This window comes from Pezoporus flaviventris, unplaced genomic scaffold (genome assembly GCF_033815535.1).
Source record: "Pezoporus flaviventris isolate CSIRO_AGI_PZ_B2104156 unplaced genomic scaffold, CSIRO_AGI_Pfla_v1 ptg000569l, whole genome shotgun sequence".
Lineage (NCBI taxonomy): Eukaryota > Metazoa > Chordata > Aves > Psittaciformes > Psittacidae > Pezoporus > Pezoporus flaviventris.
The window spans coordinates 320,986-337,961 of NW_026893116.1; the positions used below are offsets into that span (position 1 = coordinate 320,986).

General features: G+C 45.8%; 1 protein-coding gene across 1 annotated transcript in view; it reads right to left on the reverse strand.

The window, feature by feature from the left end:
• Positions 1–788: 788 nt before the first annotated feature.
• Positions 789–16,976, reverse strand: part of NPEPPS (aminopeptidase puromycin sensitive) — a 33,384-nt gene continuing 17,196 nt past the window's right edge. The window contains exons 5-23 of the mRNA XM_061443928.1: positions 16,588–16,695; positions 15,274–15,474; positions 14,730–14,826; positions 14,591–14,624; positions 13,152–13,266; positions 12,036–12,200; positions 11,604–11,708; positions 11,280–11,340; positions 10,335–10,444; positions 9,686–9,749; positions 8,968–9,107; positions 8,301–8,435; positions 6,580–6,799; positions 5,845–5,987; positions 5,041–5,097; positions 4,465–4,572; positions 4,081–4,236; positions 3,925–3,972; positions 789–1,334 (exon numbers count right to left, since the gene is read on the reverse strand). Coding sequence (XP_061299912.1) covers positions 1,182–1,334; positions 3,925–3,972; positions 4,081–4,236; positions 4,465–4,572; positions 5,041–5,097; positions 5,845–5,987; positions 6,580–6,799; positions 8,301–8,435; positions 8,968–9,107; positions 9,686–9,749; positions 10,335–10,444; positions 11,280–11,340; positions 11,604–11,708; positions 12,036–12,200; positions 13,152–13,266; positions 14,591–14,624; positions 14,730–14,826; positions 15,274–15,474; positions 16,588–16,695 — 2,220 coding nt within the window. The 3' untranslated portion in view covers positions 789–1,181. The remainder of the gene's footprint in view (positions 1,335–3,924; positions 3,973–4,080; positions 4,237–4,464; positions 4,573–5,040; positions 5,098–5,844; positions 5,988–6,579; positions 6,800–8,300; positions 8,436–8,967; positions 9,108–9,685; positions 9,750–10,334; positions 10,445–11,279; positions 11,341–11,603; positions 11,709–12,035; positions 12,201–13,151; positions 13,267–14,590; positions 14,625–14,729; positions 14,827–15,273; positions 15,475–16,587; positions 16,696–16,976) is intronic.

Below are 16,976 nucleotides of genomic sequence, written 5' to 3' on the forward strand. Positions count from 1 at the left end.
CAATTGCTGTTAAAGGGTAAAAAGAGACGGAACCCCAACCTTTGTAATTAGAGGGTGTCGTGCCTGGTTAGTAGACCACGCTGCTTTGGGAAGGGAATGATGGCACAGAGCTTGGACTCGATCAGCACGTCAGTCATCACTAATTTAAGGCTTCTGAATCAAATGACCATCGACATCACAAGAAAAGGAACAAGAAGCTACCGTTGCTAGGGCCAGGAGGAGCTTGGACAAACTGGGGCTTTTAGCCAGGTTAACGGTGTGTCTCGAGGAGGGGAGGCCTGCCCCAAGAGCAGCCACACAGGAGTCACCTCCTCATCTGCATGCATGGGGAGGGTGCAATTTAGGGAGTGTGTGTGTGGGGATAATAAAGAAAACCCAAACAAATTGCATGACTCTTTCTCTTCTTTAATGTGGCTATGAAAGATGTTTCCTTACAATCCCGTTATCTCTAAGAAGGACATCAGCAAGTGGATCCAAGGAGGAAAACCGAAGAGCAACAGAACAGTTTGTGCTGAGAGGTAACACAAAAGGGAGGGAACTCGCTATCCTGAGGTTGGGGGGGGGTGGGGGGTGTGGGGGGGATGGTGCTGCAGGAACATCTCTCCCCCAAAACCTCACGCTTCCAATGCTGCACGGACTCTATGTTATACCAGCTACCTGCCTTCCCCAGCGACCTGCTCCACACCGCCACGCTCAAGAGGGCATTCACCCAGTCCTGCCCCAGGCTCGCCACAAAATGCCACATGACCCAGCAACCAGTGGGTTCCTTTGATTGAGAGCTTGGTTTTGGGAGGGGAGGCTGTAAAAACCAGAACATCTGTCAAGAAGTGGCAGGAGGGGGGTGTTAAATAGTTGAACCACTGACAAGGCTGGAGGAAGTTTCACAGTTTTGTTATGCTCTAGTTTATTACTATCATATTTACACGTTTTTCTCTCTCTCTTTTTTTTCCTTTCTTTTTTTTTTTTGTGTGTGGTTGGTTTTTTGCTGAATTGCTGAGAATTTGACTAGGATTTCAATCTGGAGTGTGAGCAGGAACCAGTTAAACTACATTCATTGTCCAATCCCCACTGGCTTGAGAAAAAAAAGACTCCAAATTCTTGGCATACGAATCAGGTGTTGGGGTCGCTCCTCCCTCTCCCCATGAGGCGGCAGCAGGACTGCAGCAGGGGCATGCACAGCTTCACACCATGGCTGGTGGGGCCTTGCGCTGCAGGAAGTACTGGTGGATGTTGTCGGCGTCCCTCTTGAGCCAAGCTGCGTTGAGCAGGATGTTCTCGCAGCACTGCTGCACCGTGCGCTCTGCCGAAGGGGCTGGGTGACTCTCAAAGAAGGCCTGCACGGCGAGACAAGGAGGCACAAAAGCACAACGTAGTCAGTTCTAAGTAACGTGAAGTTTGGTGGCTTTCTAATGGGAAAGAACTGCGGTGCTTGAAGGTACACGACCATCCATCAGGGTGGAACACAGGCACCGGGGAGATCAGAAGTCACCGAGTTCCCCGGGTTATACAGCCATGGGAATGAGGTTCTATGGCTCATGAGACCCAGCCCTGTGCAGTTCTGGTGTCCTCAGCATCAGGACTTGGAGCTGTTGGAGCAAGGCCAGAAGAGGCCACGAGGATGAGCAGGGGCTGGAGCAGCTCCCGTATGGAGCCAGGCTGAGAACATTGGGGCTGTTCAGCCTGGGGAAGAGAAGCTGCGTGGAGACCTCTGAGCAGCTTCCGGTGTCTGAAGGGGGCTATAGGGATGCTGGGGAGGGGCTCATCATGGACTGGAGCAATAGGACAAGGGGTGATGGGTTCAAACTGAAACAGGGCAAGTTCAGGTTGGAGATAAGGAAGAAGTACCCCCTGTGAGGTTGCTGAAGCGCTGGCACGGGGTGCCCAGAGAAGTGGTGAATGCTCCATCCCTAGCAGTGTTCAAGGCCAGTGTCTTGGGCAACATGGTCTAGTGTGATGCATCCCTGTCCATGGCAGGGGGTTGGAACTGCATGATCTTAAGGTCCTTTCCAACCCTAACTATTCTATGATTCTATGCCCACAGTCCTGCTCCCACCAGCATCACACACTGAGGCATTTGCAGGCTGCTTGTTGCATTTGCAAGACTGGCAACTTCAGGTACAGAGAGGGAACAGCAAAATACTCCATTTCCCTGCTCAGGAAAAGCAGTATTTCTACACTGCCTCCTGCCCCACCTTGTCCTTGCTGCCAGGGACAGCAAGCAGCACTTGAAGAGATGAGTTCCATCCCTCATTGGGAAGCAACAAACGAGCAGCAAATCAAGTGTGTATTTCTGGATACTTGGAAGAAGACACTAACAGAAGCCTCGAGTCATTTTGCAGAAGCATTTGTCTAGGTATCGGATTGCTGAGCGTTCTACCTAGGCCTCTTTCCAAGCTGCATAATGACCTCCAAGCACCAGCAGCACTCAGGAGTTTTGCTGAAGAGTCTCACATTTCTTCCTCCAGAAGCAACAATATCGATCCCTTGCAAACAGCTGAAGAAACTGCACCAGAGGCTGCTGTGACTTTGCATTTTAGGGTTGGTTAAAGGGCAGAGCAAGCTGGCATGGCTGGGAGTCATCCCCCTGCTCAGGCAAGCAGGCTGTGGCAGATCACCTCACCCTCATGTCCACTACAGGGTGACACAGAGACTCGGGCACATGAAGTACACCAGCTAAAGGCCTGCTGCCTCAGGAAGCAATCCTGGAAAGCAGCTCTGATTTGGTCTGGGAAGTGGTTTGTGAAGTGTTCTTTAAGAACAGAATAACTATAGAGGAAGATTCCTCAGTGAAATCACTTCTGCTGCTAAAACCTTTCTAAGAAGAGATCACTGGGCGATAAAACACTGATGGATGGAGTTCATGGCTCAGCTCGTCTTATAGAATCATAAAGTAGTTCGGGTTGGAAAGGACCTTAAGATCATCCAGTTCCAACCCCCCTGCCATGGGCAGGGACACCTCACACTAAACCAGGTCACCCAAGGCCTCGTCCAACCTGGCCTTGAACACTGCCAGGGATGGAGCATTCACAACCTCCCTGGGCAACCCATTCCAGTGCCTCAGCACCCTAACAGGGAAGAATTTCCTCCTTATATCCAATCTAAACTTTCCCTGTTTAAGTTTTAACCCGTTGCCCCTTGTCCTGTCACTACAGTCTTTTCAATAAGAATCCCTCCCAAGCAATTTCCTAACAGGAAAGTGATAATGAAGGGCCATATTTTTAAGTTTCTTCTCCCAAGAAGGAGTCCCTGTAAATGGGCAAAGAGTAAACGATAAAAGCCACCCACGTTGTCAGAACTCTGCCAAGCCCAGCGCCTGTGCTCCCAAGCGCGAGGGGATGCTCGAGCCCAGCACTGAAATCCCATCACCCTGAGCCACTGACTTCACAACAGACTCTCTACGAACACGTTCACCTGCTTTACATCAAAGCCTTGCTCTCAGTGCCCAGCACAAAGGAACACAGAGCTTTTTAACATGGAATTTAACCAGTTCCTGCTGTGTTAATTCCCCTGGGTGCTAGTGCTGTCACAGCCCCAAATGCGTTGTATCCGTGTGGGGAGGGAGAAAGTGGCAGCTGGTGTTTCAGCTTACTCCAGAAGTTGTGACGACTACTGGCTTTACTACAGCTATCTTTAAAGGTTGTCTTTTGGGGAGGCTTAAAATCCCTGCCAGAAACCGGGCTGGATTTGCTAGAAGTTTAAATGAGTGAAAGTAATGAAAGAGGAATCACGTTGCTCTGAAAATGCCAATTTAACACCTTTCAATACAATAACTCAACCTTAAGCAATCGGGGAACTGGGCAACAGACAAAATAGAGCCACAGTTCAAAGCACAAACTCATGCCTCTTCCATCAGTGCTTATAGTCCAGGGCACACAACGTTTGTCACAGATGAAGTTCATCGCTCCTTTCCTTCCAATGTCTTACCTTAACTTCTGCAGCCATTTTATCATTTGCAAATCCATCCACTGTTAGCTGAAGGAAAAAACAGCACATTAACCGAGGGTAAGCATTTAGCGTTTCAGATCTAACAGTTTAGGTTTGGTCCTGTACAGGAACAGGGTTTGTCTCAGCTGCACGTACCTTTATTAGTCTGGATATTAAGAATCCACCTTGGTATCGATTATAAAGTTCCTCCCAATTGTCCCTTACAAATTTCCAAGCAGCTTTCCTCCCCTGCTTGCTGCCTCCAGCTACTCCACCAATAACAGATACCGTGTCCTGGGGACGTACCTCTTCCTGAAGGGGAAAGTGCAGACAGGTATTCAAGAGTGTTCCAACAAATACAACACCCTGGCTTTCTGCACTTGTACATCGCATCTGTCAACACCACCTTCCTCTTCCCCCTCCCAAGCTTTAAGCTACAACTCAAAGATTTAATCCTTAAGGTTATTCCTTCTATTCTAATGCATTCCAAGCATTCTCTCGGCAGAGGTGAAGGAAGCAGCAGCTTTGCCAATGACTTACTGAAAGTGCAAAGGTGAGAACTTTTTGAATCAGTTCTGGTTGAGAGATGGCTCCAAGAACGCGTTCGATTCGGTTCTTCTCCTCCTGCATGTCTGCTTGCTTGTGAAGCTTCAAAGCCAAAGGGAGTAATATTAGGGCACAGGATTAAATGCTGTCTTCTTACCCAGCACTGAACTAGAGCTGCTAGATCAGTTGTCAAGGGTAATACATGACAAATTGAACTTGTTCATGAATCATCCTGCAGCTCTCCACGTTACAGACCTCATTACACGTGCATCAGCAGAAATTACCAGTAGTAATAAACTCATCTTCACCACTATGTAAGGTCAAGGAGGACCACGCCTCCCAGCAATGAGAAAGAATCCTCAACTGAGAGCTGCAACACTCCACTAGGTGGCAATTTCCTACTACACACGAACCAAGGAAGCCCATAAGGAAGCCCAAGGGTTCACATCATCTGTAGAACGTCAGCCTGAGCTTGTGTGCAGACAAACTATGTCTTAGAGGAACTTGTAGGGTGGAATATTTAGCTTCTTGTTGCATAAGCTGGCAGTGGTAATGAGAGTGTGCACTCACCTTCAGCATAGTGTCTAAAGTAGTACTATCTCCATGCTTCAAAATAGTTAGATATACCTAAGACAGAGCATAAACAAGGAAGGTCCTTCAAAACCCACACTTTCAGAAATGCAACCATCAATCTCTACATGTTTGGGTTAGATTTGAGACAAGTGAACAGATCTGGCACTGATCCCTTCCATGTTAAAAGTGGATTTGAGAAATGCATCAACTCCTTCAGCTCTTCCTCAATTTCAGCATGATTTTGGGAATTTCAACCACAGCAAACACTAGAAATGGAGATCTTTGTACCAAGCCACACCTAAGTATTAAGTACTTCATATATACTCAATCCATATCCACCATAGTCAGACTTCGTGCTCTGCAGAGCCAAGCTGACCACGGTGCTTTCAAACCTGGAGGACGCAGGCAGGTCGTGGATGGATGTGAGTGAGTAGAAGTCAGCTCAAGTTCAGCACTGTACCTAAATAGTCTTCAAAACCCAAAGAGCAACCCACTCTAGAGACCAGAGTTGCCCTGTGGCAGTCAGTGTGGTACAGGTGAGCTTATGAGTTAGGACTATGTATTGGCCATGAGAGATGAGGCTTAGCTTGATTCAAGAGACACAGAGATGCTTGTACCATGCTCCCCAGTATCATTTTCTTCATAACTGGACTTCTCCAAGCTCCCACTACCTCTGCCAAAACCAGCCGGTCCCATACCTTGCCTCTAGCTTCCCTATTCTTGGATATCCAAGAGCTCAGTGCACACAGTCCTAAGACAGAGGGGACAGCCTTTAGAGAACCAGCATTTACAGTAACCTACAGGACTCCTCAGATCAGCTGACAGCACATGCTTTCCTTCCACGTGGTCCTTAAATCGGCGTCGGGCTTCTTCTAATGTCGCCTTGTGCCCAGCTTTTCCTAGTTTGCCCAAGACCAGCCCTCTCAGAAGTGCATCTAGATGACCTAGTGAGTGAGGAGCAGGAAGAAAACAGTATTATTTGGAGACACAATTCAACAATTAAGTGTTCTTCTACCTAAAGTCATCAATGAAGAGCTGTATAAGAATCCTTCCACATGCTTGAGGAGATCTAAAGAAACCTTTTCTCACCTTCCTTGGTGCCAGCTGGAGAACACATTGGGTTTTTTTTAGGGCAAGAGGGTCAGGAGAAGATGATTCCAGCCCAAACACAACAGGCTAGGCCTGTAACCTGAGCTAAGGCTGTACTAGTAACCATCTGCATCTACAACAGGGCTAGGACAAGCAAACATGCACACACATGGCTTTCCATCCTGGCAGTCTAATGAGTTTTAGGCACTCCAATAGATGCAAAGCTAAAGAAGATCTGTAATCAGTGACTGTTTTAGCTTGTGCCTGATAACAGGGGGTTATTGTGGGGGTTTGGGTTTGTCTGTCTGGTTTTAAGCATGGGAATACCCTGAACACCTACTTCAGCCTCTTCTTCCTCCCTTCTCTCCCCGTTCCCAATATCCTTATGGCTGATTTACACAGAGTTTTCCAAAAGCACTACTGGATTTCAGAGCATTAGTTTCCTACCCTCTCCAGGTTTGGGGTCCCATCCCAGTCTCTCCCCTATTGGTGAAAAGACATCTTTCACGAACACCTGGATTTCCTCATAGAAGTCTGTGTGGGACAAGAGTGTTGAGAGAATCTCCAGGTTACAGCTGAGGTCGCTCCACACAGTATAATTGGGCTCATTCACAAAAGCTTCCATGACTTTTAGAACCTCTACAGTGCTAATGATTCCAGCTCGGGCCTGGGAGAGGAAAAACCACAGATTAATCTTACTTCCAAACAGAATTAAGGTTATTTAAGAGCACATCACATTATTTTATAGCCTTCAGTTTGCACAGCCTGCATATAAACTCTAGTTTCTCTGTTGCGGGGTTCTGCCAAGATGAGTTAACACTGCAGTCAAAGCACCTCATGGCATACGATGCTTTTTATGCACAGGTAAGCACTTTACAAGGAGGCAGCTACACAATTCTAAGCACATTTTACAACCAAGAAACAGAGGAGGAAATAAAATGACTTAACAGAATTGCAGCAACGCTGGCAAGCACAAGCAAACCCCCAGAGTTATTCTCAGCCACCCACCAGCAATCTTATTTTAACTAAAAACTGTAAAGATGTAGAGACTGAAGTTTTGCTCTTTGGGAATGAAAAGCAGCAGAAGTCTGCTTCCTGCTGCACCCATGAAGCAGTACAAGAAGTACCACTGCCTCTGCACCCCTGCCAGGGAGAGCTGATGTGAACTGCTTTACAGAGGCATGAAAACACCTCTACACTTAGTGCAGTTGATAATACCTCCTGTGGATGCCTCCAGCCATTTCTGTTAATCTGGAACTAGACCAGTAATTTATGGTACTGGAAAAGAGGTGAAGATCAATTTTTATTATCTAAGCTACATTCACCTATGATAAAAACACGATTAGTACTGAAACCAAAAGAGGAGTCTAACACAATGTTCCTACGTGTATGATTTGCTCATTGGACTGCCCAGAGAAGCTGTGGATGCCCCAGGCAGTGTTCAAGGCCAGGCTGGATGGGGCTTGGAGCAAGCTGCTCTAGTGGAAAGGTGTCCCTGCCCGTGGCAGGGGTTTGGAACTGGATAAGCTTTAAGGTCCCTTCAACCCAAACCACTCTGGGATTCCATGGTTTGGGAAACAACTCAGGCTGCAGTCTCAAACCCCTTCAACTAAGCCACAACAGGAGTTACAAGTTAGAGAGGCAGGGTATGAAGCCCACATGTTTAGAAGTCTCCATTCACTTGCTGACTAGCAAGAAGAAGAAACACGCTGTGAAATGCAGAGTACAGCAGCTGACAGTTCAGAGCTGGCAACACCAGCTTGGGGGGCAATCCCAGTGAGAAGCCCCAACAGGCACCTCCTCTAGTGGAGGGCAGTTACAAGCCCAACTGCATAAAGCACGTGGTGCTGACAGGGTTTGATAAAGTCAAGTGGATCATTGAAATCTCCTTATTTTGATGAGTTAAAGAAAGGAGGTTCTCAAAATGATTTTGGAAGCAAGAACCCTACAGTTCTTCCCCTCCAGAGTGCAACAGGAGTTCTAGACAGTGCTTCCACAGGGTTTTTAAGTCTTAGACTACAAGTTAGAACTTGTCAAGGTAATAGCTGTGATGTATGCAATAATCCCAAAGGCACCTTGCCTCCCGAAGCTGAGGCTGCCTCTTCAGACACCCATTTCTGCAGTTCCTGTAGCTCTCCTATTAAACAGAGCAGCAAAGGGTTGCTTACCAGAGAGAAAAGATCATTCTGCAGGCCAAGCCTGTCCACAGGGGGTAGGGAGAGGTCTTTGATGGCTGGTATTAAACTCTCCAGCATGTCAGGGCTATACTGGGTACGGTAAAACCCAACTGTTCCAAGGTTTAACTGAAAAGGACCAAAAGAGTGAACAAGAATTAGAAGTAAAGAACAAAGGAGGAAATGCTTTTTAGTTTATGGACCATGATACCTTTCTCAGTTTGGTTGGTGTCAGTAACAGACCTCAGCTCACAGATTTGTACTCATCTGCCAACAGCAAAAGCCTTTCCACTAATGAAAGATGAACAGGACTGTTTTTGCTCAGGATGGATTTTAACTAAACTGGGGCTGCCACAGGGTACCAGGAAAGCTCCCCCAGTTCAACTCAAATGCTGCCTCTGGTTGCACACTGGTTTTATGGTTTGGGCTTCTATAAGGTTCAGGTTTTAACTGTCTAGGCTAGTCTCAGAAGGCAAAGGACTACACTAAGTGTTACAGAGAGGAGCTAATATGAAGTAGCAGCACAGAGAGGCCCTTCCATAAGGAAAACAAGACTGCAGGGGAGGGGGGGGAGAATAAAAGAAGAGGGAAATGAAATGTGAGGGAACACGACAGTGACAGATTTCCTTCCAGGACTACGTTCTCCTTGGTGTCAACTCACCTTCACCCACTGGTCTGGTTTGGTGTCTTTCAAAACCAAGGTGAGCTCTGGTTTGTCCATCAGTATTTGCATTTTGGCACAGGTGGGGTCATCACTTGTACAAATACTTATGGGGACCATCCACATGGGCAAATCCTCCCCTGAAAGAGGAAATAACAATAAGGAAGGGCTAAGGACAAGGAATGGGTGCACCCAACACTGAGATACCCTGCCTGATGTTCAGATGAGGCGCAGCAGCAGCTGAAGCAAGGCTACTTAGACTGAAATCAAAAAAGGCACAAATCTGAAGGAAAAGGGCAATTCTAGAGCTAAACCCCAAGAATCAATAAACCACCTTTCAAGCCAAATGCTTTAATTTCTCTAAGCATGGAAGATGGGTGGAATCTGTGCCTGCAGACAGTGCTGGCTGCTTCCGGAGGCATTTTTATCTCAGCACTTCTATAAAGCCAGCAGCTTGCAGAGATCCTCAGATGGCCTTAAACTGGCCATCAGAAAAGCATCTTGGAATGAAACCCAAACCAATGGCTGCAGACCAATGCTGTTCTCCATGCAAGGAGGACATGGAAACCACGTGTGAAAGCAGTCAAGCTTGGCTTTTCTGCAGTTTAACAGATACTTCAACACATGTACCCAAGCAGAGCACCTGCCTGTGGTTTCATCTCTGCTACTGCATGGCAAGCAGTGAACACACCATTCCTGCTCTTAGCAATCATCTTACCAGTATATGGTCCACTGGCACAGAATTTCTTCTGGACTAACTTCAGCACTTTGTCATCTTCTTGCTGAGGGAGGGAAAAGAAGGAGAAAAGAGAAAAAGGAATTCTCAGAACAGCTCATCTGAGCTTCTCTATATCACAATCCATCCCTGTGCCCTCTGTTCAAAGGAGTAACTTATATTCCTCTAGAAAAAGAAGCGACCTCAAAAAACCATTCCAAAGCATTCATCACTGTTATTGTTAACACACACATACCCCAATTCCACATTTGAATTTGTCTGACTTCAGCTTCCAGGCAGTAATCCTCACTCACCCTGCAATCTTGTAGCATAAGCACAACTGAACTGGAGGGAGAAGCAAAACGTGTGGCAAAGGGAGCTAAGTCAGATATTCCCTCCCCCCAGCACACATTTCACACACAAAGAGCCAAGAGGCAAGGTCAGCAAACTCCCAGCACATGATCTAAAGAGCCTGTGGAATAATTCCATGTTGCTTTGCATTAGGTTCCTCAAGCGAGCTGCACTTCCCCTCTCTTCAATACAGAACTGTCACTCAACAGTGACCCACTGTGCTGCCTCCTGATCAAAGAGAGGGATTCAAATGCCCGGGTGCTAAAGACAGAAGTGCTGAAAACCACACAGTTAGATTTACCTGTTCAGCTTCCACATAAATGAGTGGAAATCCCATTTGTTTGGTCCATGTGTTCATCACGGCAGCAATAGGTTTCCCACTAACTTCTTCCAGGCTTTCCCAGAGATCCTCTGCAGAAGAGAAGCCTGACTCAGGACTCCCAGAGTCTTGCCATGTCAGGCACTATTAGGGACACTCTGTGGGCACCGGATGGGGGAGGCTGTATTGCTACTCCTGTTTGTCCTTCATGTTTTGGGTTGTGCTTTTATCAAACCATAACAAGCGATAGGCAAGAAAAAGGCAATAGCTCAAACTACTCGTGGGGGGGAAAAGAGGGAGAAGAAATCTTCTTTACTCCTCAAAAAAATGCAATCAAGACACATTGTGATAAATGAGCAAAAAGGAGCATCAAATATTCAAAATGGTAAACAGAAAAAGCTCTTCCTTAAAGCTTTCCATCTATTACGCCAAGAGCTGATGGAACAACAGGGGCTGGTTTTGGCTGCTAGAGCACGATGTTCCACTTCCATATTTATGCCTGCTACACAAAAAGGGTTCGAGTAAAGAAAGCGCTGCGCGATGTTAGGGAAGACTTTGAACTGTTTAATCATACATGCAATCAATACTGCAAAAGGAATCTTGCAAAAAAGGCTTGCTTGGCAAACCAACATACTCCATTTCTAAATTAGATTAGTACACAGATGGGGTTATCAAGGGGAAATGCAGCGCTTGCAGATTACCCCAGCCACATACTCCTGAGACAGAGAAGCCTTGAAGGATGCTGAATTCTGGCTATGCGGGGGACTCTTGTATGAAACCAGAAGCAAGGGACTAAATGCAATGAGTTCCTTGCATTTCAGTTCTTTCGGGTGGAAAAGCAGCTGTTTGAGAATCCATCACTTTAGCACTAAAGAATCTGTCTCCAGAAACCACTTCTCAATAAAGCACATCACCACCACCAGTTACCTGTAGCTGCATTCTTCTGCTGGAACTTCTTTAAATACAGATTCATTCCTTTCCGAAAGTCCTGGAATATACAATTGAACAGGTCATGGCACCAGGAGGGAGGGTTTTCAGTCCTCCCTTCCACACTGCATTTGCATTCAAGAATCAGCCAAGGAATCTTAGGATCAGTACATACATCTGTAACTCCTACGCTTTCCCACTATCTTATTTCTCCTTGGTTAGTCCAAAGAGAGCCCAGATACAAAACACAGATTTAAGGGAGCTTTTTTACTGTGAAAAGATTCAACAATCTATATTTGGCTTTTTAACAGCATATCTTTTTACCTCATCACCAATGTAGTCGTGTAGCATTCGGATTACAGATGCTCCCTTGCTGTAAGAAATAGCATCGAATATTTCATCTACTTCGGAGGGATGGCCAACACTAACCTGTGGTAAAGGGATAATTCACAGTCAGAACCATGTTAAGTGCTGTTAAGGTTTTCATTTTGCTTGTTCTAGTGTTTAAGGAGCTGACTTCTCCCTGTAGAAAGCACATGCACATCCACCACTAAGCTATCTTAGTGGATTCTCTGCCCCTGGGCAGTTCAGCTTCTCCACATATGGTTGGGTTAGGATTGGTTTATAGGTTTAACATACTTTAACTCACGTTTTGGTATTCAATCGAATAGATTTTGCTTCAATCCTTTGGCTCAGCGCTTACCCAAATGCAAAAATACCCCAGTAGAAATAGAAGATAGAAGAAGACAGAATTACTTCAATGGGATGACTGTTGTCTAAGGCATCAAGCTCTTGAGCACGGGTGTAATCAGCAGAAACAAACTGAGTCCAGATATCATACTCGGGGAAACAGTGATCTACACACAGGTACTCAATCCACGAGGCAAATCCTTCATTCAGCCACAGGTGGGTCCACCATTCCTGGAAAGAGAAGGTGGCAGAATGAAGAACACACTTCCAAACAGCTTCATGTAATCCACAGTAAGTCTGCAGCAAAGATAAGCTGTTAAGGGGCTAGTTCAGTGCAAATCAGAGAAACACTTGTAAGCACAAATTCCTCTCTATAAAGAAGTCCTCAATCCAAGAAGTAATCAGCACCCAAAACCCATCTTCCCCTTAAGTTTTACAAACTCTGAATGGAGGAAAATGCCTCAGGTACAAGTGAGATTCCAAATTAAGTTAAAATTGGCTGATTTGGGGCTGCAGAAGCCATGCACGTTTACACAAGGAACTCCCAAACCTGTGATGGCTTCAAGCACCTGCTTGCAGGGTCTTGGGAGAAGGAATGTTGCATCTAATGAATGGAGTAAGCTGAAGCTGTTTGTGAGCAGAAGAAGCTGACAGAGAGGTTCCAGGTTTTAGCATTAAATGGGATTTCTTTGCAGGTTTCAGCCTTTGCTGGCTTTTATTCCCAGCAAAATGACTTAAACATCAAAGCATTCAGACTGGCAGCTCCCCAGATATCCAAAGTGATTCAGATGAGCTGCTACGGAGCAACTTGTCAGCTACTGGACCAGAACTTGCAAGGCTGAGCTGGTACTCAGCCTGCTTGGTATAAAAAGCCTGATGAGTGAATTGTGCCTCCCTGAAAGGAAAACAGCGAATTACTGCTTCCAAGCAACCTGGCTAACCAGAATCATTCCCATGGAACACCTACTCAACTCTGTGTTCAAACAACTGAACATCACTTCACATGGAAAAGATCTGGGAATACCTCTAAAGAACACACTAGTAAAGAGGGAAGTGGTAATAAAGCACTAGTGAAATACTTGCTTCCAATATAGCATGCCTGCTATAAAGGAGCACTTGAACACACACATGATACGAAGCACATGTCAAAGAGAACTAGAAGAACTTGTAACTGTTAGATACCATGGTCACAAGGTTTCCAAACCACTGATGAGCAAGTTCATGTCCTACAACCAGAGCAACCCACTGGCGAGATGAAGAACAGGAATTTTTGGGGTCAATGAGCAATGCAGTCTCCCTGTAGTTAAGAGAGAAGGAAAACTCAATGGAGTGGTACATACCCAGAGAATAAAACAATCAGAAGTAGGTTAAATGACCTAAGCAAGCTAAAAAGTGATCAGTGCAACTGAGAAAAACCAAAAGCTGTTTCAGTTTAGACATTATTTTGGGAAGTTCCACAGCTGTTGGAATGCTTTGGAGCAGTAATTCCTTATGGCATGCAAGAAAACCAGTGCAAAAACCCAGGCAGGAGCAAGAAAGCTTTTTCCTTCATTTATAGAATAGCTCACCTATATAATCTAGGTCCCTTAACTCCCTTTGCACTGCATGATGGATGCACAGCAAGTCTCTCCCTCCCTCATCCCCAAAGGAATTCCAGCTCTTCCAAGTGCACAACCAGCCGTGTTACACTCACCACCACACACACGAGTCTCCACACAGGGCACACACATGTAGACACACAAGCACTCCCTAGGTCAGGCACACAAGCTAGAACCCCCCCTGTCATGAGCAGGGCTTGGTGGCTCACTCAAAGGGGATCTCAAAAGGGATGGTGCCTGCAGGTTCTGCCAACCCAAAGGGATGGAGCAAGAGTGCCAAACAGTATATGGAGGGCAGGAATTAACAGCACAATGGGGTTTTTTTTTCTACAAGGAGTAAAACACCAGGTTTCATCAGCACTGTGCTAAGCAGACAAGTCGTTTTCAACCTGGGCTCAATTTTCCATTGCAATTTTTAAGGCCAAATTAAAAAGCATAGCAGAAGAAATCCCACCTATTCCAGGCTTTAAAGTCCAAAGCTGACAAGAGCAATGTTGTCCAAAGTGGAAGGAAAAGCATTCTAACAATGAGCACAGAGAGTGGAATAATATCAAGCAAAAGTACAAAAGCTTGATCAGCTGAAGGGGGAAAAAAAAAAGCAAACTGAAAAGGAAGGCAAGTCCTTCGTTGTAATTTACTTGTCTCCACATGGCTGCATTGTGGGTGTAATTCACCAACTTGCCCATGACATAAAGTAACTCTTCCAGCTGTGTCAGTGAGTACATCACTTTTATAAGGGGGGGGGGGGGAGGGATGAAGAAAGTTCTCTTGTGGAACAGGCAGTGCTGCCAGACACTTCAAAACCTCAGGCCCTTGGACAGTGGTTGTACTAACTCATTCTGGCCTTCCTAAGGGCTGTACAATGCAGAAGTCAAAATCATCCAAACCGAAGTGAGAGTTGAAGGTATTTACTCAGTCTTAGTTGGGATGATACCCAATAATTACAGCTGCCTACAACTAATCCAATTACTTCCAAGAATTAGTGAACAAAGAGGGGGGAAAGACAGTATTTTAACAGCATACCTATAAGTAACAAGGCCCCAGTTCTCCATGGCACCTTTATAAAATAAATACAAAGGTTTATTGATATTGATACACACCTCTTCCTAAAGGTTTGAAATTCAAATAAAAGACAGTTCATCAATAAAGTGAGTTACTTTACCAGCAGCAAAGTCTGCAATAGCTATGAGATCAATTTTAGGAAGAGGGTAAGGAACATTGAAGTAGTCCTTATAAAAAGGCAGAGTTTTAGCAGCAACCTGTAAGAAATGAGAGGAGAAATGTTATGTTAACTTAGAACAACTGGTGAAACTTGGAAATTTATGACTGAAACTGCCCTAAGAAAGCAGCAGCCACAAGATTTCTTCCAGAAGCCCCATTCCCAGCTTCCAGAGCACAATGGTTTGGAAGACTCCCATCCCCTTTTTCTCCCAGGCTGTAGCCTACCCTTCAGCCTTTCTCATCATCTTTGAGCCCAAGTCTCCATCACCAAATCAGAGCTGAACTAAACCGTATGTTTTTGTCATCAGAGACATCAGTTTGCCCACAGCTGCCATTCTCTTTAATACCAATCCCAGTGCTCCCTGAGCCATTAAAGCCAACACAAGCAGCCTCACGAGCTCTGTGTGGAGCGAGGTAACTGAAGGAGGAGTCCAGGCTGGCGGAGGTCACTGCAGCAGGACCAAAGTCACCCTGAGCACATTTACCTCTAATGCAAACTTTCCTTGTTCTGCTTTGCCCACAGGAGTGTAAACACGCACTAAGACACCATCCAGGGACCTGGCCTCTACGAAGTCATATTCTCCCACCACAAAGGCTACAAGATAGGTGGACATTATCGGGGTACGGGCAAACTTCACTTCCACCAGGTTCTCATCGTCCGGGTACGGCTTCCTGTCAACAACATTCTTCCAACAGGAAAGGGAATGGGTTAGTTTCGTGGAAGTGGAACTGGGTTACACAATCCATTTGAGTGACTATTCCATCAGTATGAGTCATGCATTCAGAAATGAACGGACTCCTCTGACAATGATTTTAAAGATACAGACCATGATGTAGTTCCCCTTCCGAACTAAAAACGCCCCGTCACCATGGAAGTGGACTCTCAGAACTTACATTCCATTACTATGGAATGCATATTTCATATTCCGGCTATCAGCTGCTGGCCTTCAAAGAAAGTATTGCCCACATCCCAATAAAGCATCAGGCTTTTGCTTTTAAATCATGGAATCAAAGAATAACAAGGGTTGGAAAGGACCTTAAGATCATGCAGTGCCAACCCCCTGCCATGGACAGGGATGCATCACACTGGAGCAGCTTGCTCCAAGCCCCTGGGTCCAACCTGGCCTTGAGCACTGCCAGGGATGGGGCAGCCACAGCTTCTCTGGGCACCCTGTGCCAGTGTCTCAGCACCCTCACAGTAAAGAACTTCCTCCTTAGATCAAACCTGAACTTCCCCTGTTGAAGTTTGAACCCATCACCCCTTGTCCCATTGCTCCAGTCCCCAGTGAAGAGAAACAGAAACAACAACCACGTGGTCAGAAACCATAACCATGCGGGTGAGGTTTGCCTTTACAAGTAACAATGAAAGTCGGCTACTGGCATTAAAAAAAGTCTATTTTTAAACTGACTTGCTCTTCTCCAGCAACGTAATCTAGAGATGCATGCACCATGGATCAAGTAGCAACCTGTATTTGTGACTGAGATACATCTATTTGCAAACTTCATCCCAGAAATTCCCTGGAGCAGAAAACATGCTTATTTATCTCTAGTGCTTATGTAGCTATAACAGCTATATCAACACACGAAGGCTTCTTTTCTCTGCAGTCACTCTTCATCAAGCAGCACGTGGTCTGACACCTGCTAAGAGTTTTTTAACCCACCACCGCTGTGGTGTTTAGAACCTGTTTGCCATGCCAGGTCCTAGCCTAAAACCCAATCTCATCACACACTATTAACTCTCAAACAATCCGTTCCTACAGCTTTGTTCAAAACAGTCTGCTCACACATCAAGAACTTACCATATTGGACAAAGCTACTCTGTCTTTAGGAACCACCAAAGAAATATCAAATGTGGCTTTAATGGCAGGCTCATCCCAGCAAGGGAAAGCTCTGCGAGCATCAGTAGCCTGAAAGAAAAGAGCATTAAACAACCAAATGGCAAGGGATTGTGGCAATAACACACAGAGAAAAACGCAGCACATTTTAGAGGCAAGGACTTGGATGGATGCTGGCGAGTCATTGGTGTGGAGCCTCTTCACTGACACTCTTGACCTCTGCCTTAGAGCGTTTTATTCTCATTTCTCTCTTGGTTTTAAGGAAAAATAACAAAAAGCAGCAGAAAAGCACTCTGTGCTCTGATGGAATTCTACAGGCGGAGTGGAATTCAGCAGAGTCATGACAGAAGCAA